Source organism: Phoenix dactylifera, unplaced genomic scaffold, assembly GCF_009389715.1.
Source record: "Phoenix dactylifera cultivar Barhee BC4 unplaced genomic scaffold, palm_55x_up_171113_PBpolish2nd_filt_p 000275F, whole genome shotgun sequence".
In the NCBI taxonomy this organism is placed as follows: domain Eukaryota; kingdom Viridiplantae; phylum Streptophyta; class Magnoliopsida; order Arecales; family Arecaceae; genus Phoenix; species Phoenix dactylifera.
The window spans coordinates 442,767-468,796 of record NW_024067760.1 but is presented as its reverse complement, the minus strand read 5'-3'; the positions used below and the strand labels follow the sequence as shown (position 1 = coordinate 468,796).

Below are 26,030 nucleotides of genomic sequence, written 5' to 3'. Positions count from 1 at the left end.
AAGAGGTAGGGTAATTCAAGTATTATAAATAAAAGAAAATGGATAAATCCAAATAGACATATGGTAGATTTCATAACATCCACCATCTAAACAACTATAATGAACAGTCTTTGTTAGACTTGAATATGTATTACAAAACAGCTGATCTCAGAAATTTTTCATTTTCAGAAAAGGAAAAAAAAAAGATCGTGACATTAATAATGCCGTCTCGCTGATCTTCTGGCCGCCAAAGGAGAGCGAGAAAAAAAAAATGTAATAACGGGAAGAACTTGAAGTTGACACCAAGAAAAGGAGAGCTGTCTGAATTATGCTTCTTTCAACTTCTTTGTGACAAAGAACGCCACCCCAACTGCAACGACGACCACGCCAGAGACCATGAGAACGGACATCAGAGTGCTGCCCAAATCGCACTTTCCCGCCGCATCAGCCTGGGCCTTTGCTCTCGCCCTCCCCTCCGTCTCCTCCTACCGTTTGCAGACCAATGTCTTGTTCAGAAAGCTCATAATAACACAATATTTTCTATTTATTCATTCAGTTCCTTTCCACTGAAACTAGAATTATTATCAAACGGACCTTATAATACGCTTACAAAAGAGTAGACATTGAGAGAGAGAGAGAGAGAGGACCTTACAATACCGACGTACGTAGTAGGAACAAAATTATCATAAACAGAAGCACATGCAAGAAGTGCATAATTTAAGATCATTGGAGTTTATTGTTGAGCAAATCTCCTCCTTTATTTGTCTTCATCTTCTTTGTACGTAGTCTTGGATTTGAAAGAAAAGAAAAAAATAATTTCAAAGGTGTCAGCCAATACCTTGAGCTCCTTGGCAGTCGCAACATCGGAGGAGACAGGGTCGACGGGGAACTGCTCGGGCACGCCAAGGTTCAGTTCTCTGGAGGCGTTCACAGCGGGGAAAGCGTCAACATCTCCTACCGTTTCTTCAGTGCTTGCCATTCTCTTCTTCTTCTTCTTCTTCTTCTTCTCTTCCTCCTTTCTCTCGTGTCTGTTTTCTGGTGGGTTTGCCGGAAAATTGGATCAGAGAAAGAGGGCGCCTTCCAAGCTTCTTCTCCTTCTATTATTAAGGGAAGGGGAGAGAGCCCGTCGGCATCGGTTTAGCAAAAAACCGAAAACCGAAATAATCGGGCTTCCCATTCCGTCAACGGTTCTACAATTTTTTCTATTAACCCGCGAGAATAATTGGTGTAAAATAAATGAAACTTAAGCTTTTTCACACCGCGGTAAATTTGCAAGGAAAAAAATCAGTTTTGTTTTTAACTTTTGTTAGTTTTGTGTTCTGTTAGAAATGTCCCCCTTTATACCAAGCTAGACCATGATCCCCGACCTCTTAAAGGGGATGTTTGGTACGGGATAATCATCGCAAGATCAAGAATGATATAGGTGGAGATAATGAGATTACCGTATTTAGTTGCACCATAATGATCCTAGTAGCAGTGATCCCAAATCATCCTCACTCCTCAAATCACCATCTAACTTAGTGACAAGATACTCATCCTTGAGGTTGGAAATCCAAGATCATCCCAACATAGTAATCTTGGGTTGAAATTTGAGAAAAAAATACCACTTGAGCTAGCGAAAAGAATTAGTATATCAATATTCCATTAATATATTATAATTATATTAATATTATATATTATTTTTAGGATATATATATTATAATATATTATTATTATATTATTATTCAATGATAATTTTAAATTATAGCAGAAATATATTAGTGTACTTTATATTTATATAACGAAATTATCTAATACATTTGTTTCATTTGCCTTATTTTCCTAATCAAAATAAATATTAGTATTAAAAATAATATATTATAAGCATAAACAACTATTAATTCCATAATAATAATTAATATATCTTTATAGGATTGATAATTTATAAGACTAATAAATATATTTTTATAGAATATATTAAGGTATTTTTGGTATTATATGGTTAGTATTTTGGATTTCTATGGAATACTAAACAGGTTATTCATGGATAGCTAAGAATCTTTAATTACTGGAACATAGCATATCAAACACAGTGATCTTAGATCACTAAGAATTAGATTACCATAGGATAAGGATCAGCGATGATCTAAAAATCATCATGATGATCCTATTTGAGTCACTAAATGCCACCTAAATGAATGCACAATGGTCGTGCCTACACTCCTATAAAATGATGATGATGATGATGATGATAAAAGCTTTGCAGGCAACTTTATTATCTTCCAAGATAGATAGCCAATATTTTAGTACAATAGGTTTATATGATCTCGAGAAATATTGTGCCACCACTACCTTGTCATACAAAATCACCAACAAGACATTTTTCTCATTTTAGCTGATATATCTAATACTTGATCAGCTTCTATAGGTATTGTTACCACCAAAACCCAGTTTGATGATCTGGAAGGCTTGAATACTATCAATCAACCTACACATAGGGAAAGGAAAAGAACAATGGGAGGCTGTCAGAGCTAATCTGATCGGGGCCTTCCAATGCCTAAGTTAGATAGGGCTTTGGGGAACAACAAAAATAAGAATAGAGCATTATGTAGAAATCTCATTCTACAATTACCTTTTCCCTCGAAATCTCATTCTCCTTTGGACTTAACCTATAGCGAGGTAAATTAGACTAACTTTCTCTTGGCACCTAATGTATCTAATGCTAGATATCTCATATAGGGACTAAAATGTCTGACAACTCTTCTTGCGTAATGTCTACAAATTCTTTCAATAGTGGCTTGACTGCATCTAGAACTACCACCGTTGACTTCTCCTCACTGCTAACTATTATTAGGACTCGTTCGGTTCGCAGGAAAAGTAGGAAGAAAGTATGGTCAATAGAAAAACGAAGAAAGACCTCTTGTTTGGTTGGAGTTTTCAAAAGAAAGAGATAAAAAAGTAGCATGAGAGAATAAGTCCATGCTTCAAGAAAAAGAAAACCCATGAGAGATATGAGAAAGCTACTTTTTCACCTGTTGGAAATTGGGATCTTTTTTTTTCAAAACTACTCTTAATTCATCAAAATCCATAGATAAGATCTTTTTCTTTATTAAAAGGTATAATTAATATTTTAAACAACTTTCTTAAGAAGTAGATGTTCAGCCAAACATAAGCCATTTTAGAATGTACCACTTTTTTATGGTCAACCAAATATGCCAAATTTATTTTTCCAAGCATCATATTCTCAGAATCAGTTTTTCAAGAAAAAATATTTCAGTAAAAAAAAATTCTTTCCGTAAACAAATCCTTAGTGCTTTCACAACCAATGCGGAGGCTTCCATTGACTCTTTGAAGTTAAGCCTCTAACTCATGCTTGGAATAGGTCAAAGTAAGGAAAGCCCTCCCCTCCACTTTAGAAGTTTTAGGATGGAAATTTCCTTTGAATAAGCCGTTCTTTACAAACTTGTACACAAGACTCTCTACCCAAATGCTTAGCAACCACAGCTTACCTGCCAAAAATCAAACTACAAGCATCCATGTCTACAATATCACAATAAGCCGCATCCTTGTACCTACCTATAGAGAAAGGAACTTTACATCTCTCAGACACCCTAATTTCACCCATAGCTTTTATCCACCCAATAGAGTATGCATGGATTAAGATGCTGTTCAGCAGGTAGCAGCAAAACTCGAACAGTATCTCTATCAATAGCATTCTTATAATAGCTACCACTATCAATTATAAGATCAAAAAGATGATTGTTAATTGTGCACCAGGCTCGGAAGAGCCTATGCCACTGTGACTACTCTTCTTCCAGCTTTGGTGACAGCATTTACTTTCCACAATGTAGGCTTGCTCTTCATTTTCATAACACTATTTTTCGCCATCAGGTGGTGCATAGAGAAGGCTCACCTCCTTCAAGAGGCTCCTCCTCATTCACTTCAAACTCCTCATCGCAATCAACTATGTTGACTGCCTTCCTGCATGGGCAATCACTGGATCGATGACACGGCTCAATTGCTGCATAGGCCTCGCATGGGGATTTGCAGTGTTGTCTTTAGCTATCTGCGGTTGCTTTTCCATAGCCTTGTTCTCCTGACGGGTCTGAGTAGAAACCTGTGGAGCCTTTCCTCTCTCCATTACAAGTCGAATGGAGTCTAATGAATTCCTGCATGAAGGCTAAACCGTGCTACTACTGGCCCTCTCTTGTAGCATCATCTCTACCTTTAGTGCCATGTTCCCTATGCTTCAGAAATATTTAGCAACATCTGCATTCCTACGCAATCCTGAGCTCGCATAGCATCCCAGATGGCCTGCATCGCCGTCAGCGGCATGGCGGCCTCCAGCTTTGTCATGACTGGGCATGAGATCAGGCGAAACCAAGTTCTGATACCACCTGATGCAATGGTTTGCAAAGGAAGGCCTTAGTTCACGAATAGCCCTAATGAAGGAACTACTACATAATGAAAGCGGAAGAGAAACTCTGAAATTTTTAATCATAAGTGGCCGCCAGCCATAGGCTATTGTTCCACAATTTATAGATTGCACTAACCCTAGCTAAGGGAAAAGTAGGAGAGAGAGAAAAAATCTCATTGAAAACGGTTAATTTAAATATTCTACGTCAGAGGGCTAGCTTGTATATCCTCAGATTGCTCTGTATTTTTTTGCCTTTTTCCCTAATGACAATTGCTTCTGTTGTTTATGAGTTTCCTTGTTGCCAAATAATTTACTAGACAGCCTCCCATTTGTCAACCATGCCCATGCATAAATATCTTGTCTAGTTCAAATTAGAAGACCAATATCAAAAAAAAAAAAAAAAAAAAAAAAATCTTTTAAACAATCTCGATTAGAAAAATTATTGAAGTAAATCTAGATTTCATGAGCCATCATTTTGGTTCATGTACCTTTCATAGGGAAGTTAAAATTCCATGTGTTAGGGGACAAATCTACTTGCCGATGTTCCAAGCTAGATCGTAATGTAATTTAATCATAAGAGCATATATTTTTTGCTATATCTCGGAAACATTTCTTCTTAGCATCTCAAATCCACCTGCCTTAAAATACTTCGATTCAATTTCTTTTGCTTAAATTTTGATCCCAAAGAGTTCGAAAACATGGATATTATCAAAATATTTTGATCCCGGGTCCTTCCTCTAATTCAAGCTGATGCCACTGGATGTTCCTTCTCTAGATTGTAAGGGGATTTCCCCCTTGTTTGCTTTTCTTCTCTTTTCTTCCTCGGTTATCCCCTGATTGTACCCACACACGCAGAGAGAATGCTGACACAACATGGAATTGAGAATACCAAGCCACTTTGGATCTAATGACAATATTCCAATTGCTATGATTTGTTTCCCCTCATGACCATGACTCCAAAAAAGACTAAGCATAACTATCAAACCTTACCCCATTATTTGGGATCAGCTTTATCGATCCCCCTTTGCCAAGAATTATTATTTAAAACCATCTTTGATATTATTTCAAATTGTTCTTTATTATTTCTCACAACTTTCATCCATATTATTTTAGTCTTCCCTTTCTTCTCCCGTATCTTTCAACACAAACTAAAATGCCCTCGTATCGCCGTTACATATGCCTGTAATACACTTACTATCTTTAATTTACATGACTCCATCCGTTCCTGTAATATACTCGTGTTGTATTTGTTCTACTTTACCACATATCCAACTTAGCATTCGATCAAAAATAACAGTGTTATTCCTAATCACAATAGTTAGACATGGGCATCGGGCCGGGCCGGGCATCGGGCCGTGCCGGGCCGGCCCGGCCTAGGCCCACCGGGCCACAGAATAAACGGGTCGTGCCTGGCCCGGCCTGTTACTAAACGGGCCGTGCCAGGCACGGCCCGCTTAGCCTAAAGCTAAGCCCGGCCCGGCCCTAGGCCCGTGGGTTGGCGGGCCATGCCGGCCCCTGGCACGAGACGGGCCGTGCCTGGCATGGCCCGTATGGCAAAAAAAAATAGCCGTTATGGGCCGTGCCTGGCACGGCCCGTCTGGCTACCAAAAAATAGCCGTTACGGGCCGTGCCAGGCACGGCCCGTCTGGCAAAAAAAAAAGGGTTCCATAACAGCTATTTTTTGGTTTTTACCCAAAATACCCCTCCCAACAATTATAAAACGGCTAATTTGAGGGGTATTTTGGGGAAAAATATTTGGAGTCCTATAAATACCCCTTTCCTCCCTCATTCTCACCACACCAAACCAACTCTTCTCTCATTCTCTACTACTACTATTTCTCTCTTCTAACAATATTTAGCAAGTGCTCTTCTAGCAATTTAATTTTTAGTTTGCATTTAGCAAGTGTTCAAGTGCTACACAAGAGGAGGTTCTTGTTGAGAAGAGAAGGAGGTTCTTGTTGAGAGCACAAGAGGAAGCTCACAAATCTCGGCTCTACCTCTGGTCCTCTACTCAATTCCTCCTTGTGGTTAGTTTTTATTTTTTGCATTCATCAATTTAGATATGTCATCTTTTGAGGAAAGTCATTTTGGCATTCCTCCTGTTTCTGAGGGAGAAGAAACTAATCCCCAACCCCATGTTCCTAGTTCCTCTAGAACTAGTGAACCGAGTGAAGATCAAACTTCTTCTCGTAAGAAGACTAGTGCTGTATGGAATGAATTTGATAGAATTATGATTGATGGAGTCTGGAAAGCAAAATGTAAAAAATGTGCCAAACTTTATAGTTGTAGTAGTAGTGGGGGAACATGCCATTTAAAAAGACATCAAGAGAGTCATAAGATGCATGATTCTCGTCTTCAAAGTATCCTTAATATACAAGGGGGATCACTTTTAGGTAATTTTGCATATAATCATGAAAATCAAAGAAAAGCACTTGTAAAATGAATAGTTAAGAATGAATTACCTTTTAGTTTATGTGAATCTTTTAATTTTGAAGAATATGTTCAATTAAACCTACAACCTGCTTGCAAAAGAACTAGTAGGCGTACATTTAGAAGAGTAGCTATGACTAACTTTTTAGCAATAAGATAAAGTTTAATTGAAACACTCTCTACTTTAAATGTAAAAGTTTCATTAACTTCTGATATTTGGTCAGCATCTGTAGGTAGTAATTGTTTTATTGCTATTACTGCTCATTATATTGATAATGATTGGCAATTAAATAAACGTATTCTTGCTTTTCGTGCTTTTGATTTTCCACATTCTGGGCAACAAATTTCAAATGTCATTTATCAAACTGCATGTTCATATAATATTAATGATAAAATTATGTCTATTACTTTTGATAATGCATCTAATAATAATTACAGGACTCATTGCATCCCATGTTAAATGGAAATTTATTGCATATTAGATGTGCATGTCATATCTTAAATCTTTCTGTTCAAGCTGGCATGGGCATGATTCAAGATGTCATTTCAAAAATTAGAAATGCAGTTTCTTTTATTCATGCTTCAAGATCAAGACTTCAAGAATTTAAGAAACTATGTATAAATCATGGTAAACGTTTTAAAAAATTTAAACTTGATGTAATTACTCGTTGGAACTCAACATATAGCATGATACATGATGCATACCCATATAAAAACTTATTAAGTGCATATATTAATGATCGTGGATTAGGCTTTACATTGACTGAAATTGATTGGAATAAAGAAAAAATTTTGGAAGATTTTTTGCTTAATTTTTATAATGCTACTAATGTTCTTTCTGGTATTTATTATCAAACTTCATGTTCATTTTTATAACAAGCATATATGATTAGTCAAAAATTTGCAGAACATATATATGATGATGTTTTAATGCCTATTATTGAACAAATGTAATCTAAACGGAATGAGTATTGGGACAAGATCTGTCCTATGCATAACTTAGCTGCTGTATTTGATCCAAGAGTTAAATTGAATGGCGTACTAATTTTACTTGATGCATATTGTGAAAATATGATTCAAGATCCTGAACCTGCTAAAATTGAGGTAAAACAACTTCTTTATGATATTTATGCTATATATGATGAAAAAATTCGTGGATCTAGATTTTCCGTACAAAGCTCTATTTCTTCTTCTAGTAGTTCTCGTTCGTCATCTATTTTTTCATTCATTGCACAGAGAAAACACACACATGCTTCAAGTTCATCTTCATCTTCTTCATCTTTAAGTAGTGAACTAGAATTTTATTTACGAAATGATCTTCAGTCTGCATATGATGAAAATCAAATAGAGAGTCTAGATGTATTATCTTGGTGGAAGAGTGTTAAAAATCAATATCCTGTTATGTCTGCAATTGCACGCGATATTTTAGCTGTGCCGATGTCCACAGTAGTATCGAAATCCGCTTTTAGTGCAGGTCGGCGTGTTCTTGACAAAAAAAGAAGTAGGATGACTGGCGAAACAGTTGAGATGCTTCTCTGCTTCAAAGATTGGTTGGATGATGAGGCGAGACTTCAAAATAAAGGTGGACATGATACAACATCCTCTGATGATGATGATACAACATCCTCTGATGATGATGATACAAACACTACTGAATAGTGAATACTGATGATTAGTAAGATTTTGATCATTTATTTTTATTTCTTAATTTTTTATAATTGTACATTTTTATTTTTTTAATTGTTAAAGTGAGTCATCTCTATTTTTTTTCCTTTCTTATTGTATTCTGGAGGCCAGACCAAGGTCCAAACCTCTCTTCATGTACCATTTTGATTTAAATTAACAAACTGGTAGAGGTCTATGCCAAACCCCCCACCATTAAGGTGGCTTTATATTAATAAATCCTTAGTTCCCAATATTTATTAATTTATTTAAAAAAAAATTATTTTCATTTATTTTAAGGGGGACGAGTCGTGCCTGGCTCGGCCCAGGCCCGGTTCAGGCCCTTATGGACCGTTCCGAGCTGGTTCGCGGGTCGTGCCGTGCTTGGCCCACGAATCGTGCCAGCCCAGGCCCTTATGGACCGTGCCGGGCTGGCTCGCAGGCCGTGCCGTGCTTGGCCCACGAATCGTGCCAGCCCAGGCCCTTATGGGCCGGGCCGGGCTCGGCCCGCGGGCCAGAAATTCGTAACCCACCCCGGCCCCCTTTATGGGCCGTGCTAGGCATGGCCCGTTACTGTAGCAAGCGGGCCGTGCCTGGCACGGCCCGCTTCGTGCCGGGCCGGGCCGGGCCATGGGCGGCCCGGCCCAATGCCCATCTCTAACAATAGTAGACATTGGAACATAGCTAAATAAATGAAAAAGAATTGCTTATAATGTTGCCTTTGTCATTATTATAGCTAAGAAAAATTTTACTAATCATGGAAAGAATTAGATTCGCAAGATTGCTTTCCATTGTAAACCCTAACATCTACCATGAAATACTAATTCCAATCTATGCACCTGCAAAACTATTTTCGTAATCTTCGCTTCATAAGGGCAAGGAAATAACAGTCCATAAGTTCAGGCATAAAAGGAATGAAAAATAACTCACTTAGAAAATATAAAAATAAAATTAATTATTTTTGAGATTTTGAATAAGCAAAGATATATTGGTGAATGGAAATAACTCAGCTTTTCCTTAGTATTTTGGTGAGTGATACAAGGTTTTCACAGGATGTTCGCTGCCAAAACAAAATTCAGCCTCGACTAACTATTCACGACACTTTTGGCTATCTAATGAAGGACCCTTGGTGGAGTATAAATGAAAAAGAAAAGCCCAAGATGACTTGAAAAGAAAACAAGGAGCTAACAGAGTGACCACAAGCAAGGTTTACATGGTGGCACCAATAGAAAGTGAGAGAGAGAAAGAGAGAGAGAGAGAGAAACTGTCCCACAACATATTAAATAATCATATTAAATGAAAAAGAAAAGCCCAAGATGACTTAAAAAGAGAACAAGGAGCTAACAGAGTGACCACAAGCAAGGTTTACATGGTGGCACCAATAGAAAGTGAGAGAGAGAAAGAGAGAGAGAAGCTGTCCCACAATATATTAAATAATCACATGCAGTATTTGCAAGTTTACCAATGCTACACTCGATCGATACCTTAGATCTAAGATCACTACTTGTCTAGCATCTTATTATGGTTGCAGTCATCTCTACATGTAACTAGAGCTCAAGAAAAAAAAAACCCTCCTTTATGAATATTTCTATGTTTAAAGAGTAGTTACTTAGCCAACCCTAGAGGTGGTACCACCATTCCAACAGATTGTCCACCAAAACATCCAAGTCCAATTGTCGCAGCACCAAAATCCTCCATAAGTGACAACCACCAGATGGTGCAGGTGTATTGTAATATTTTTGTGATAAATGGTTTATGACTGGGTAGAGCTGCTTTGGGTTAAGGGTTTGAATGACCACCACCACAGCTCATGACAGCATATAAAGATAGAACTCTGAACATCCAAATTCAATCATGAAACAATTCCTGATTTAGTCATAAGAGTCCAGCAACAGATGAACATTGGGACATAGGATTAAAATGGTTTGCTGCCAATGGAAACAGCAAGTTAGTCTTTGGTGGAAACAAAGCAGGTTTCACCTAAGATAATATACATTTATTCAACGTCTGTTCCCTATGTACCCGCATCATATTGCTTCAGAATGCATGACAAGAAGAGGGCAGCTGCATCAGCCTTTATAAGTTTCCTCTTGTTTCTGTCAAAGTGGCAGCAAGTGTCAATCAAGAAAATATATCAAAAGAAAGTGATGAACAGAATTATGCAAGTCAAGCAGGTAGCAAAGCAGCAGCAACTCCATTGATTAAACAAATTTATCCACTTTCGCAAGTATAATGAGTTTGATTTGCACCTTTTTTTTCTGAATCAGCATCACATTAACCAAGAGAAGATCAAAATATTGAAAGAGGAATGCGCATTGGTTGCAAAAAACTAAAGGCTAAGATCTTCTAATATAAAAGCAAAATTTACTACATTTTCTCCTCGATAGCCAACATAAAATAATTATACACTCTCACAATCAAATGTAAGTTCAATATTATTTTGTGGAAAACATTTGACCAACCACAACCATAAAGGTTGAAAGACAATGAACTAAAGCTATTCCAGCTTAGCGAAAAAGTAATACTCTTACATCATTAAACAATTCATTTTGAAATATACTGTTCTATTGACAAAACAGCACAAAGTACCAAAATAATCTTCAGATGCCAATTCAATACAAGCAAATTAAGATTACTTATTGGTGCATAGATTGTTTAAGACATACATTATATGGCAGTAGCCTGGCTATATAAGCTGCAATTGTTTAAGACATATATTATATGGCAGTAGCCTGGCTATATAAGCTGCAACCTTTTTAGGTTTCACTAAAATCCCATTCCAAAAAACTATTCAGCGGTGCATGGCAATCATCTCAAGATAAGTAGAAGGTTCTTCTTTCTATGGACCTTTCTGGTTTTTGTGGATCAGTAATGCATATATCCAAGTAATGGACCTGTAAATATACCTTCTCTTTTTCTGTTTGCCAATCTAATACTCTGGTTGTCGATTTCTTTGTTTAATGAGGGTAGCAAAAACTCTAATACAATGTTACTTCTTTTTGTTTGGTTCCCCCTCCTATCATCATGAAGTAAAAGAATATAAATAAATCTTCAACAATAATATAAAACTCAAACACATCTTATTAGGAAAAAAAAATCCAGAACTCAGTCTACTGCAGATTAGACAACTTTTAAAGAAGTAAATGGCTATAACCAAGTCCATATTCATCTACATGTTCTGGGTCCCCCATGGTCCAGTAGTCTCACAGTGGAAAGACTGCCATTCACTATTCATTTTTGTGAGTTCATATTTATACATAAGATCATTATTTCTAAAGAATAGACTACTAGTTTTTCGCTAATCAGACTACATAACAAAACCTGAAACAAATATGCCCATAATGCTATTTCTGGATAACTTGATTCCTTTAACAACTTTCAACATCAATCAAGTGAAAAGATATGTCAGATCATTTTTATAGTCATATTAGCTGGAGGTTAATAAACATGAAAATGGAGGAGATTGTTTCAATGACCCAAAGTGCAAAAAAGTAAAGCATAGCTGGCTTAGCACTCATGGTTTCCTTGCTTATTGATAAACATATTATTCTGAATGCATATTTTTGCACATTACTTCCTTGACATATTAGAGTACCATTACCCAAACCCTCCCACCCAACCCGCTCATTGGGTAGGCTTGGGTTAAGAGTTTATAAATTTGACTGGGCTTGGTCTCCAAAGTCACAACTCGGTCTCTTGCAATTTCCTGTGGGCTTGATCAGAACCCAAATGCGGGGAGAATTTTTACATTTGTTGAGATGGACATATCCATCCAAACCCATCCATATCCACATTCTGGAAAACATGCCTGAGTGATTCCTAGTCTCACAACCTGTTCACTCAATCCACTATGTTCTCTTCTTTCGTTGGTATCAGAGCCAACATCGCTAGAGAAGAAGGTTTGCTTCTGTGTTCACTGTTGTCGAAGGAGCTTCAAGTCCTATTTCTATTCAACGGTGAAGCCTTACAATTCTTTTAGCAAAGTGGTATTCTTCCTCCCATGGCCAAGAATTTTGCAAAGAATGGAGTCCATAATCGCTATCGCTGAAGTGGCCATTGACAGAGAAAGAAGGCCACAATCCGTCCCTTCATCTTCTTCCTTTTGTTCTGGTCCAAGACTGCATTTCACTCTATCAACTGGTTTGGGAAAGTTGTAGATCTGTTCTATTGTCTCAAAGAATAGCTTGAGGATATCTTGCTCCAGTATAGATTGGCAGTAGGCCTTCAATCAAATCCCACAGCACAAACACAAAGCAGTTCTACCTTCAACCTAATATTGGTCCAGTAGCATTCGTATGCAAAGTAGTAGCTTCAAATGACTATCTTCACCATTTCAACTCTGACTAACGACCTGTATGTCCTGATGCACTCTGATCAATGGAGAGTATTCAGAGGCAGCAACATATTCAGGTCTACAGCAATGCATAAAGTACAATGATCAGCAAAGGCAGGGCTATTGATCCCTTTTTTTTTTTTTTTTTTTTTTTTTTTTGCTAGTGCGGGTCGATCATACCCGGCGAGAGCGGATAGACCCAATAAAGTCGAAAAATAAAATACCTCGGAGTGCCAAGGGCAACTCCCCATCACCAAGCCATAAGGTGTCTCCGGAGTGACAAGCTACAAACGCAGCTACCCAATCCGCAGCACCGTTACCTTCACGGAAAATATGCGTGGCCTGAAAAGCCCATCCATCCCTCGCCATGGCCCAGATGTCCCGGAGCAGGGGATGGTCACACCCGCCACCCCTCGGACCCCCCTGGATCCAACCAATAACGGTGGCTGAGTCGCCCTCCAGGATGATAGACCTAGCCCGTAGGACGCATCGGGCATAGCGAACGCCCGCCCAGGCTGCACTCAGCTCCGCACCTGGAACCGAAGTATCAAATAACTGCCTGCCACCAGCAGCTACGACCCTAGCAGACGGATCCCGAATAACAAAACCCGCGCCTCCCCTCAAACCACCATCCAGAACAGACCCATCAAAGTTGACCTTAAGGAAACTCGGGGGTGGGGGTTCCCAGGTGAAAAACACCGTACGGGATACTGCCGAGGCAGGGTGGGAACCCCAGATGTCCCGAGCTGTCAAGGTCCCTCCAACAGGACTAGTAAAACACAGCTCAGCCGCCCGAGCGCAAGCACTCTCGACCACGAATCGCAGTGACATGCGTCGTTCACCAAACAGGCGAGCGTTCCTGGCCAGCCAAATCTGGTAGGCAAGACAGCTCGCTCGAATAGCCGCCTGACGAAGCACTGGGGACCCCGATCCCTGACGCATGGCCTGTAGGAACATATCCCTGCAACGCCATACCCCATGTGGGACCCCTGCCAGACGCCAAGTAGCCCTAGCCCATGTGCACCGAAATAGGGCGTGGTCCACCGTCTCGGTCGCACCACAAGCCCCACACACCAGTGGGATCCTCACACCCCGACCGCCAAGAACAGCACTCGTAGGGAGACGGTCCCAGGCCACCTTCCAGAGGAACAACGCTACCCTCGGATGGAGCCCCAATCGCCAAATCCAGGCACAATCCGGGCCAGGCTCACTACCTCGCCTAAGGAGACGGGAAAGGTCGCCCATCCTAACCCGGGACCTGGTCGAGGAGCTCCACACACGAACATCAGGTCCGCCACTCTGAGGTAGAGGGAGTGAGCGAACCCGCTCCGCCAAATACTGCCCGAAGAAACTGGCCAACCGAGTCTCATCCCAGCCAGCCACCCCGGGAGTCATGAGATCACAGACTCGAAGACCCTCCCCAGCCTCAACACTAACCGTAGTCGGCCAAAGCCGCAAAGGAAGACCGTCGACCCATGGGTCCCTGGCAACATCGATACTACACCCGTCGCCGATCAACCATCGGGTGTGACTAGACACTAGCGGCAAATACCGCGCTATCTCGCGCCATAGAAAGGAGCAACTCCGCCCTCCTCGGGCCCAGCCCTCTGGGCCCGCCCGTCCATAGCGGCTAGTGATGATCCGACTCCAGAACCCCCGCGGCTCCAGAATGACTCGGGCGGCATGCCGGGCAAGGAGCAGCTCTCGTCTCTCGAGGAGAGATACCACCCCTAGACCACCCTCGCTGAGGGGAAGGCATATGCTTTCCCACGCCAACAGGTGCACCCCCCGACCTCCTCCATGTGAGCCCCATAGGAAGCCCCGAAAAAGTTGCTCAATCTTCAGTAGAACAGACTTTGGCACGACCGTATTTGCCATAAGATAGACGGGCATAGAGCTCAAAACTGATCGAATCAGCGTGACTCTGCCCATCATCGACAGGGATGATGCCCGCCACCCCTCTAGTCTACCCTGAACCCGCTGCACCAGTCCAGTACACTCGGACACACGCAATCTCCTGCCCGAGATCGGAACACCCAGATAGGTCCAGGTACCATCCTGCTCGGGCATCACCAGAATCCTCCGGATCCCCCGTCGAACCGCGAGTGTCGTACCAGGGCTAAAGGAAATGGAGGATTTCTGGACATTCACTTTCTGACCAGATACAAAGCAATAAGCAGCCAAAACCCTCCTGATGGTCTGAGCATCCACAACGCGGGCCCGAGTCATGAGGAGGCAGTCATCAGCAAAGAGTAAATGTGATATCGGCTGGGCCCCAGGAGCTGGGACGTAGGCCCCTAGCTCACCGGCAGCACATACATCCCGCAGCGAGCGAGATAAGACATCAGAGCAAATAATAAACAAGTATGGAGATAGCGGGCATCCCTGCCGAAGCCCCATAGTAGATCTGAAGAAAGGAGATGGGGAACCGTTGACTAAGATAGAAAACCTCGGTCCCCGAACACACCCCATAACCCACCTAATCCATGTCTCATGGAACCCCAAACTCTCCAAGGCTAGCCTAAGAAAGCTCCACCGGATTCTATCGTAAGCACGTTCCATATCCAGTTTAACAGCCATCAGGCAATGTCGCTTCGGGGCCCGTCGAAGATCCCACATCATCTCTTGGGCCACCATGACATTGTCTGAAATATTCCTACTACCCACAAAAGCACCCTGCTCGGGACAGATAATGTCAGCAAGGAAGGGCTTCATACGAACCATGAGAATTCTTGCGACAACTTTATATAAAGTTGTACACAGACTAATCGGCCTAAAGTGGCTCGGCTCGACCGCATTCTGACGCTTAGGTATAAGAGTGACAAAAGTGGCCTTCCAATCGTCAGGCATCCCAGCCCGCCTAAAGAAACACAAGACCGCTTCCACCACTGCACTCCGTACGATACCCCAATATCTCCGGAAAAAGAAAGGTGGAAAACCATCTGGGCCCGGAGCCCTATCCTCCCCTAGAGCCCAAATGGCCTCACGCACCTCTCCCTCCGTAACAGGTCGAACCAACAAAGCGTTCTCGGTCATACCAATTTGGGACTCAGCCCTCGGGAGCTGGCCCGCAACATAAGACCCACTGTCCTCCGTCCAACGAGATCGAAAGAAGTCGAACAGAATACGACTGATATCTGAATCGCCCTCCACCCGATGGCCCTGGTCATCCTGCAAGGACCGGATCATATTCCGCTGCCTTCTGATGACCGTAGAGCGGTGAAAGAAACTAGTGTTCCGGTCACCCTCTCTGACCCACTGGATTCTGGATTTCTGTCTCCAGAAGATCTCATGTTGACGCAGGATCGAGTGATGAGCGGCGAGCAGTCCCCGGAGGCTAACCATATCGGCCTCAGGGAGCACACCCACCTGATCTTCTCTTCTTTGAAGGTCAGCAATCGCGGCCTCCACACCTTCCAATTTCCTAAAGATATCACCCACGACCTCACGATTCCACCGCCGCAGCCGTCGCTTAGTCAGTTCCAATTTACGTGAGACCCTCTGCATGGCGTCGCCGCGAACCGGCAGACCCCAAGCTCCTCGGACAATGTCCCAGGATTGAGGGATGGACAGCCAAACCTTCTCGAAGCGGAAGGGACACTGGTGACTAGAGCCCGCTGCCGTCGAAACCAGCAACGGGCAATGGTCCGAAGCAATACGGGGTAAATGGCTAACCCTGTAGGAAGAAAATCTAGTGAGCCAGTCAGCAGAAACAACCGCCCTATCAATCCGCTCCCACACTCTGGCACAACCAGACTGGTTATTACACCACGTGAATTGCGAGCCGGAAAAACCTAGATCAACTAGGCCATTTCTCGAGATGAAGTCGTGAAACTCCCTCCTGTCCACGGAATCAGTAAACGCCCTCCCTCCACGTTTTTCACTCCTCTCCAGGATACAATTGAAATCACCCACAATCACCGTCGGAAATCCCTGAGCGATCAAGTGGGTGAGCTCATCCCACAGCACCCTCCTAGTCCGATGGTCAGTACTAGCATACACACCGCTCAATATCCATGGAGCACCATTAGGTTCCGAAATAATCATCAGGACCTGTTGGGCACAGTTATGGACAACATCGACTGTGGCCACACCCCGCTTCCACAAAGCCACAATGCCCCCGGACAACCCCCGGGATTCAACCACATATGACTCCCACTCAACCTCAAAACGCCGTAATACACGATCCAGCCCTCTACCGGACAGTCGTGTCTCATAGAGAAGGCAGATCTCTGGACTATGGATCTGAACCAACCTCCTGAAAGATGACATAAAAGCTGGCTTAGCCGCCCCTCTACAATTCCACGCAAGAATCCTCATGGGGAAAAGTCCGAGAGATCGGCCGCAAGCACATCCACCCTCTGGGCCATAGGGTCCATCGCTGCCTCGTGATGAGGAACATCCCGCAAACCCTCATCCACACTAGGCCCGAACACAACACGCAACACTGCCGCCCGAACCCGCTGAACGACTGTCGAGTGATCCGTAGACCTGCTCACGGCCTCCTCGGAGACACTCGAGTCGCCTAGCCCAGGCTCTACAGGTGCAGGTGCATCCCGCATCGGGCAATCTACACCAACTGGAAAATCGCTGGTCATGGTCGGGGTGCCCAAATCAGGCCCGCTCGAGACACCATCCCCTAGTCCCACATCCACCGCTAGGGAACCTAGAATGGTAGGGATCTCGGACGATGAGGCAACCCCCAAAGCCCGGGCACTGAACTGGAACCCAGGCTCACCCGCCAGCTCGGCCCGTGGATCGGGCCCAGTAGCAGGCCCATCTGTGGACCCAATAGGGCCCACATGGGCTGGGAACAGTGGAAGGCCCCCGCCCACAGGGGCCTTCCCAGAATACTCCGCACGGGCCCCAGCCAAGCAGGGCCACGCCAAACCCATCGCGCGACGGGCCTGGGAGCCCATCGCGCGAAAACGGCCGTGCCTCCCGCGGGGCTCACGTGCCCCGCGACCTCCCCCGTGGCCCACGCGTCCCACGCCCTGCGGACGGCCCGCGTCAAGCAGCGACCCAGAGTATCTGGACCGCTTCTTGGAACCAATGGCCAACCCGGTTTCCGAGTCCACTCGTCCCACGAGTGAGTCGCCGGACATGTCGACTCGGGAGTCATCTTCCTGCCTATCGGGAACCGGGGCCCCCTCCGCCGGCGGGGAATGGCGACGGGCCACTTTACTTGGCTTTTGCCAGCCCTCAAGATCCGGCGGGGACACCGGCAGCCTGGGCGAGGCAACCGGCGAGGGCGGCCGAGATGGGGGCGCTCCGACTGAAGGCTCAGTCGTCTTCCCCGGCTGCGGCTGCGGCGGATCTTTCTCCCGCGTCTGCCGCGCACGGGTCGTCACCAACCACGGGCCGTAGATCGGCCCGGGGATCTCCTCCCCCGAAGGGCATCCATCCGCCGGTGCCGGAGCCCCAAATCGGCACCCTGACTCAAGGTGTCCGATCCGACCACACCGCACGCAAAAGTCCGGTAGACTCTCGAAGACGAACGGCTGCCAGAGGGCCTTCGTCTTCCCGAGTATCCGGATGCCAGGGAGGAGGGGCTCAGAGGCGTCAATCGACACCTTGACCCGCGCAAATCCCATAGCTCGGCGCTCCTCTGTAACGCGGTCCACCGCCAATGGTCGCCCAGCCTTGGCCGCAATCTCCAGAAGAGTCGACGTCGACCAATACTCTGGAGGGAGCCCAGGCAGCCGAAGCCAGACCGCCACCCTCTGCACCGGATTTTCCCTGGGTAGAAAGTCCGGCGTCCACGGCTCCATGGCTAGGAGCTGCCCCGCCACCACCCAGGGCCCTTCCGATAGGGCGCGATCCCGAACCTCCAACGACCGGAAACGTAGGGCAAAGTGGTCGTCGGCTAAAGACACCGCCACCACCTCCCCTGGTTTCCTCAGTCGGGAGGCCACATCCTTGGCCACCCACTCGACCGGCACCCGCCGACCGAGGCTCCGGCCAACGAGCGCTAACCCTCCCCATTCCCGGCGAGCAGCCTCAATGGGCTCCACCGGGAGCTCAAACACCGACGAGAAGTGGTAGCTCAGGCGAGCCACCTCCGTCTCAGTCAGTCGGTGAGTGACCCATGGAGCCGGCCGCGCCCGGCCAGCGGGTCTCTCCCCTTTCTTTACCGGATTCGTACCTTTGCCTTGCGCTACAACCTCCGCCCACGTCCTTGTCGTCGCCGCCGCAGCCGTCTCCGTCAGGTCTTTGCCTTCCGCGGACGACGGCCCCGATGACTGCTCCCCTGCCGGACCCGTCAACCCCTCCATCGGCTCCTTCCCCTTCCTCCTGGCCATGGGAGACCTGCAACACAAGAAGCAAACCAAACGACGAACCCTCCTCACCGAACAGGCCCGGCCAGCAGCAGCTCACCGACCACCGGCGAAGAGGACTGAGCTTTCTCGCTCCTCAGCGCTTTCTCTCTCCTCAGAGCTTCTCACTCTAAAGAGCCGTTACGCTTGATCTGTTTTCACTGTTTTTTTTAGCAGGGATCCAGTCAGTGCTAGTTACTTTTCTTTCTGAACTTGTCTAATAGAGTAGTCATGAATGAATTGTCAAAAATTGAAAAGCTAAATGGTTCTAATTTTGGCACCTGGAAACATAAAATGGAACACATTCTTGTTGATGATAATCTACTATGTTCTAAAAACTGAGAAACCAAAGTTGAGTGACAAACCAATTGAAGTTGAAAAGAAGCATTAGAAAAATTTGAATAAGATGATTTAATTGCCATGTCGTATTTATTAACCTTCACACATGATGATTTAATTAGAGTTTTGTAAGTGTATAAAACAACTAAATCAATGATGGAAGCAATGCCTAGAAAACATGACACCTATTATTGTACACGTGTTTGACTTCTTGACAACTATAAATGTTAGTAAGATGGTTGTTACGGCCAAAGATCTTGCAGTAGCTGGAAATGTAATTTCTAAGAAAAATGCAAATCTCAATCATCTTAAATAGCTTGCTCCCATCTTCAAAAATGGTCAGTGTAGCTGCATGGTTGAATGGCAAATTCTAGATTTAGTGGACCTACATATGCAGTTAGAACTAGAGCAAGAACACATGAATAAAGACAAGAAAAATGAATTCATAGTTTATCCGACAAACCTTTAGAAAATGCTAATAAGAAATCTAATAATAACAGAATTTAAGGCATGACTTACTAAAAAACGAGGGTTGATTTTTATTACATCAATCTGTTTCAAATCGCTTGATTCATGGTAGTTCGAGTGTATTTCAGGTGGTATATGCCCAAATAGATGCCCCTTGTATCACCAAGTGTTAATACAGCACAAACCTTGAATATCTAATTAATGTTAACATTCTTAGCATGTGGTTACACATCCCTTATCTAATTACTCCGGGTTGATCAAATGGAAAAGAAACTTGTTCAGTAATCCAATCAGAAAAACTAAAGGTATTGGAGATTCCAATTCTCATGACATTCCTTAAATCTGATCAAGCCTACTCAATTATAAGGAATTATTCAGTTGTAATTAAGACTAGTCTATTTATTCATTGCTTCATTGGATATGTGCGAGGTTTCAATATGCTGAATTGGAGAATATAATAGAGTGATGATTATACTACACAGGACAAGTGAAAACGGAGTTAAACAGGATTCTTTGGCTAATCAAGCAATGAATAATAGATCCATTGGAAACTTCTATTAGACTTAGAACAATCTGCAAAAGATTTGAATGTCTCAATTTTTACACCATTGATGGCAAGTAAACTTCTTAGGGCCTAGTTAATTGTGATGTACAAAAATAATTGCATTATATTTAACACTACATAATCTTATATGTTTTCAAACAAAGAGATAATAATTTGAACAAAATTATTAAAAAATAAAACTACTTTGGAGAAATATATCTAAAATTAATTATCAAAAGACAGCTAAAACTGTGATGCAAAATAATGACCTGTAAAACTGAACTTTTTTATGAAAAGAGTGTGATTGCTATGTAGATATAATGACACCACCTCTGGAGCTACTACCTAGTTCTTTTAGAATGAGTAATTCATTCACAAGGAAAGAAAAAAGAAAAGAAATCATGGTTATAAGAAATTGTTGCTGATCAAATAACTTGCTAGAAAGATTGGGTTTTACTGAGTTTTGTAGGATATGAACAAAACAAAGAGATTGGTTTAGAAGTTGCATGGGTCATAAAGGCACTTCTTTGCACTTTCCTTTAGGTAGACTGAGCCCGTCATACTGTAGAATGGCTTTATCTCCTACTCATGAAATACAGCCAAGAAAATCCACGAACCAATCAAATAGAGATTGACAATACTTCAAACCACAGCCATGGGTTGCCCATAAAGAAGAATAGAAAGAGTAGTCTTTGAGTCTCTATCTCAGGAACAGGCAGAGAAAGATTGATGTGCTCATCACCCATCCAAATATACCCACCCAATATGGAAGGATGACTTGCAGTAGATATAATGTTTGTTGGATTCTTATTGACATCTACTCAAATGACCTTTTAAAACCAAAGTATCCTTTTATAAAAACTCGAAAACATAGGCCAATAAAGAAGCAAATATCTTCCATATCTGAATTAGTGCTGCCAATCATAAAAAAAGGACTGAACTAATTCATGAAAGCCAAGCGTCCAAGAGATTCAAAAAAACAAAAAGAGAGAACAGTCTAACAGCTACTAGTAGCTTATTCAAAAGAGCATTGGTAAGCACAACAATAAACAACTAAAAAATTGAATTAAATATTGCACTATAGATATTTGGACAAGCACAATATAATCCAAAGTTTTCGAATTAAAAAATCCAATCAAAAGTTAAACTTTACCATGCAATGATGAAGGTGCCCTAGGTTTGAACCTTTATTCATTGCTAACTGACTTCAAAATGAAAGCGAAGTATGGTGAACCAAAATTCTTGAGCTAGGCCCTTTTAGTTCAAACTTCTACTAGGAACACACGGCATAAGGCTTGCCACTGGTTCTACTGGTGATTGCATATTCGCAGCTTATGCACCATTGTCTTAGATACATGGGTATTTTAGGTCTCAACCCAAATTTCTATTACAAGCCATAGACAATGGCCATATTGCAACAATTACATAGGTGACTGCTAATAAAGTACCTATAATCAATAACCTTGTAGAAATTATGCCTCTCCTAGAATTCCATTGTAGTTCAAGCAAAAATGTATTATATGTTGGTAAAAAGAATTAGTCTTGGGTGGCTCTTCTTCAGGTCATTCAATCAGCTTATTCTAAATGGTAAATCTTTTGTATGGTTTTATTGATCACAAATTTACTTTTCCACCAAGAATTACTATCTTGTGGGTCGAAGACCTTTCCCATAAATTGAGAATTAACCTAGGAAAATGTTTCTAGTCATTCAATCAGAATATTCTAAATAGTAAACATTTAGTGTGGTTCTTTTCTAATCAGAAAGTTGGTTTTCTAAATAGTAAACCTTTAGTGTGGTTCTTTTCTAATCAGAAAGTTGGTTTTCTACCAAGGATGACAATTTTGTGGCTTAAGATTTGTCCTACTAATCCCACCACAAGTAGCTGTTTGACTCCTCCAGTGTTTTCAAACTTTTAAAGCTCTTGATATCTGGCTCTTGTAAAATAGTGTTCAATCGAGTATTTTTGTTATCAGAAGCATCATTTCATATATATGGAAGTTGTTCATTTTTTTTATTATCATCTTTAATTAAGTTTTCATAAATGGATAGTTGGAAAGTCACTTTGATCCATTGGGAAATCCAATGATTCTGATATTTATCAGGACCCATCTTTCTCTGTTTATTTGGTATCTTTTAACAAGAGAAAAATGTATTAATTTTTCTACCCTTCTTTAGTACAATCCATCGAATATGGAAAGTTAAAACATAGACTTCTTTTTCCCCACTCTTTAGCCTTATTTTCATAATTGTTAAGCAATTTAAGGATGTAAGCTTGAAATATCACCTTTGTTTGTTCATTCACACATGATTGATTTATGATAAATATTGGTTGTAGATCAAGAGTAGAAGAGTAGGTCACCTTGTGCACAATGATAAGGTCAATCTATTCAAATGCAAGTGCTGAGAATGTGCCTCTATTACCATGGCCACTTATTATTTCTTGTCTTTATTATTTTGTTTTGCCGATATAATCAAAACAGGAACAAGCTCTACAAAAGTCGTGAATGCTACATTATACAACATTTTGGAATAGTGTAGGATCTATTTCATTTTTCTTCATTATATTATTATTGCTTGAAAGCAAGTCCTTGCATGATTGATCAAATCTAACAATTTGTGAGAGGGTTTTGAAACTTTTTGATTATTTAAAATTGTAAAAAATATCCTAGATGTTACCAAATAAATTTTGTGATAGTGACTGCACTATAAATTTTCTTTCTTTCTTTAGCGAATACATCCTTTGGTGACACTGGATCTTTTATTTATTAACAGGCTATATATTTTACTTAAACAAAAAGGAAATAGAAAGGCCTTGAAAATTTTTACTTTGTGAGACAAAGCATTCTAAAATAAAATTGCTTCTTTTGCTAATTTCTTAAAAGTAACTACTTTTAGATGCCAATTTGATACAAAGATACCTGTTCATATATTTTATCAATTCACTTTCAGGAATATAAAGGGTTATATATATAACATCCTTAGATATTGTTGGGTGGTAATTAGAGATGTCTAAGAAAGCCACAATTTTTGCATACCTACATAATAATTCTATTGGCAATATATATATTTTTATAGAAAACTAAGCTACAAGGTTATCACTTGTCAAAATTTACGATCGAAGAGTGAAATTGATTAGTATACCTTTTGCCTTTGCTACTTATATATTACTTTTGATAAATTATAATGAAATGTGAGAACGGACATTAAATTCTTTAACGATATTGATGATCCTGAATTGTAGCCTATGCTATTCATTGATCCATTACCAACGACAGTGTCTGGTAATGCTTACGGTTAGGCTTATTTTGAATATGTTGGTTTCTTAATGAACTTTCAAAATTTTGACATCATTTTGCTCGGAAAACTTAAAAGAGAGATGCATGACTCTTTAAGAAAATAACTTTAAAAATGTGGAGGTTTCTTGTTATCATTAGGTATTATAGAGGAGCAAAGCACAGCTCCTATATCCAACAGACTCTCATAGCTAGGAATGAGCTGCATGACCAAATACAATAGTTAACCGACCATATTTGCAGATGGATGACATTGTCCTTCAGACATGGGCAATACAACCAAGCTAAGTAAATTGCCTAATCAGTTTGAACTCAAATAAGTACAAGTTTTTGTACAAGATTAATTTTGGCCAATGATGAAAATCACTCTTTTAAAAAAAATGCCAACATTAGAAACAGTAACAGCAGCAAACTTTTGCCAACAATTAAATGGCCAAGAATTAGAATATTTACTGACATTAGTAAAGCAGCACATATAGCATCTCAACTGCGAAATGAAAATTGCTATTAAAATTGTACAAATGTGCACAGAGCCTGAAACATTTATATTAAATTTCACCATATTCTGATTTAATTCGCCTTTTAAAGAATGTTTTATTAGATATTTAAATTTTTAAATTGACACATCAAAACAGCATAAACCAAATTACTAATATAAGGTACGTAGCGAGAAATTAAACTTCAGATAGTCAAATAAAGATCTCAAGCACAGCAATTGACCAAGATTCGGAATCAAAAGCAAACCGATCAATAAACCCTAGAAGAAGAATGACATCGATACCTTTTCGGCCTTCTCCAGCTCCGTCTTCTCCTTCTCCTTCTCCGCCTTGTGCTTCATCTTCTCCATCTTTTCCTTCTCCATTTTCTACTCCAAAAGAGGAAAAAGAAACCCTGAGAGATCGAGATCCAACGTCCGACATCGAGGGATGAAAACAAGAGATGGTTTCGAGATCGGGAGAGAGATTGGACCTGGATGTAGACGCTCTCCTTGGCTCTCTCCTCCTCGCTAAGAACTCTACCTTTCCCGTCGCTGAAGGGGCGAGCGCTCCTCCGAGCGGCTCCTCCGGCGATCGCCGCCGATTGGGACAGGCGAGGAATTCCTCCTATTGCCGATCTCATCGCCATTTCTGATTCGTTTTGCTTGGCGACAAGGTCGGGAGATCGCCGGTTTAAATTACGAGAGGAGAGAAGATGCGGTTCAGGAGAATCAGAAGAAAAAGACCGGGTCCTGTCGAGGTCGCCAGTTTTATGGGAAAGAATGATGGACGTCCGTTGGATCGCTCATGCAACGTCTGCACAAATCTCGAAGAGGTCATTGAGCGATCCAACGGTGGATTCGAGCGAAGGAAGGTGAATCCTTCTTTCGCGCGAAAGATCCAACCCAGCCCCCAGCTTTTAACTCCATCCAAAGCCGGTTCGGTGGGAATTTTGAGGGATTGCGTCAGAGGGACAGGAATTGATTCCCGGATTGCTTGGAGAGGCTGCCTAGTGACCGGGCCCAACCAGGATTGCTTTTATTCCTTAAAAAAAAGTGATTGGGTCGAATCATGAATTTGGATAAGAAATGCCAAGCGTGATTGAATTTTTTTTATAATTCTAATTATTAAATTCATATTGGAGGTTATAAAGAGTGGCAAAAAATGAATTAAATAGGTTAGGTTGAGCATATGTTGGATTAATCTTTGTAAATTAATTTAAGTAAGGTCATAATAACAAACCTAGGGGCGGATATGAGTTAATGGAAAATCTTACTCAATGTTAGGTTGGGTAAGTCATGGGTCAATCTGTTATATATTGTTGTCTTAACTTGGTCGAATCCAAACTTGACTCATTGTACCCGCAATTCCAGTGGATTTTTACATGTGTATTGTAAATAAACTTCTCTTGTAACTCAATTATGTTTGCAAGTAACGTTTGACAAATGGTAAGGTTGATATAAATGTTGCTGTCCACTATTTCAAATCTTTGTCCCACATCTTCCTATGAGCTATAATATAGATGATGGTTTGGATTTTTATTTTTCATATTTTCTTTGGATATTAGGAAAATTGAAACATTATTCAAAAATTTCTCAACCCAATCATATGGTCCGTATTTTGAAGTTACAGACCGTTTGCAGAGCGTTACTTTAAAAATCGTGACATATGTCATGTGCATGGATAGAATAAAAACATATCCGCTTGAGCATAAAAGAGCATTTACTGGCCCCACTAGAGAGTCACCAAGCGGAGTTAGTACTTTCAGTTGTCCACTAATAGGATCATGGTA

The 26,030-nt window shown here is 41.7% G+C and overlaps 2 protein-coding genes across 2 annotated transcripts; both read right to left on the bottom strand.

The window, feature by feature from the left end:
- On the bottom strand, positions 1 to 1,031 carry LOC103706614. Its single transcript, XM_008790765.3, has 2 exons — positions 818 to 1,031; positions 1 to 464 (listed from the first exon to the last, which is right to left on the bottom strand). The coding sequence occupies exons 1-2, from the start codon at positions 956 to 958 to the stop codon at positions 306 to 308; spliced, it is 300 nt and encodes a 99-aa protein (XP_008788987.2). The 5' UTR covers positions 959 to 1,031; the 3' UTR covers positions 1 to 305.
- A 9,260-nt stretch (positions 1,032 to 10,291) lies between these two features.
- On the bottom strand, positions 10,292 to 24,999 carry LOC103706583 (uncharacterized protein At2g27730, mitochondrial-like). Its single transcript, XM_008790730.3, has 3 exons — positions 24,732 to 24,999; positions 24,544 to 24,627; positions 10,292 to 10,563 (listed from the first exon to the last, which is right to left on the bottom strand). The coding sequence occupies exons 1-3, from the start codon at positions 24,885 to 24,887 to the stop codon at positions 10,537 to 10,539; spliced, it is 267 nt and encodes an 88-aa protein (XP_008788952.2). The 5' UTR covers positions 24,888 to 24,999; the 3' UTR covers positions 10,292 to 10,536.
- Between the last annotated feature and the right edge of the window lie 1,031 nt (positions 25,000 to 26,030).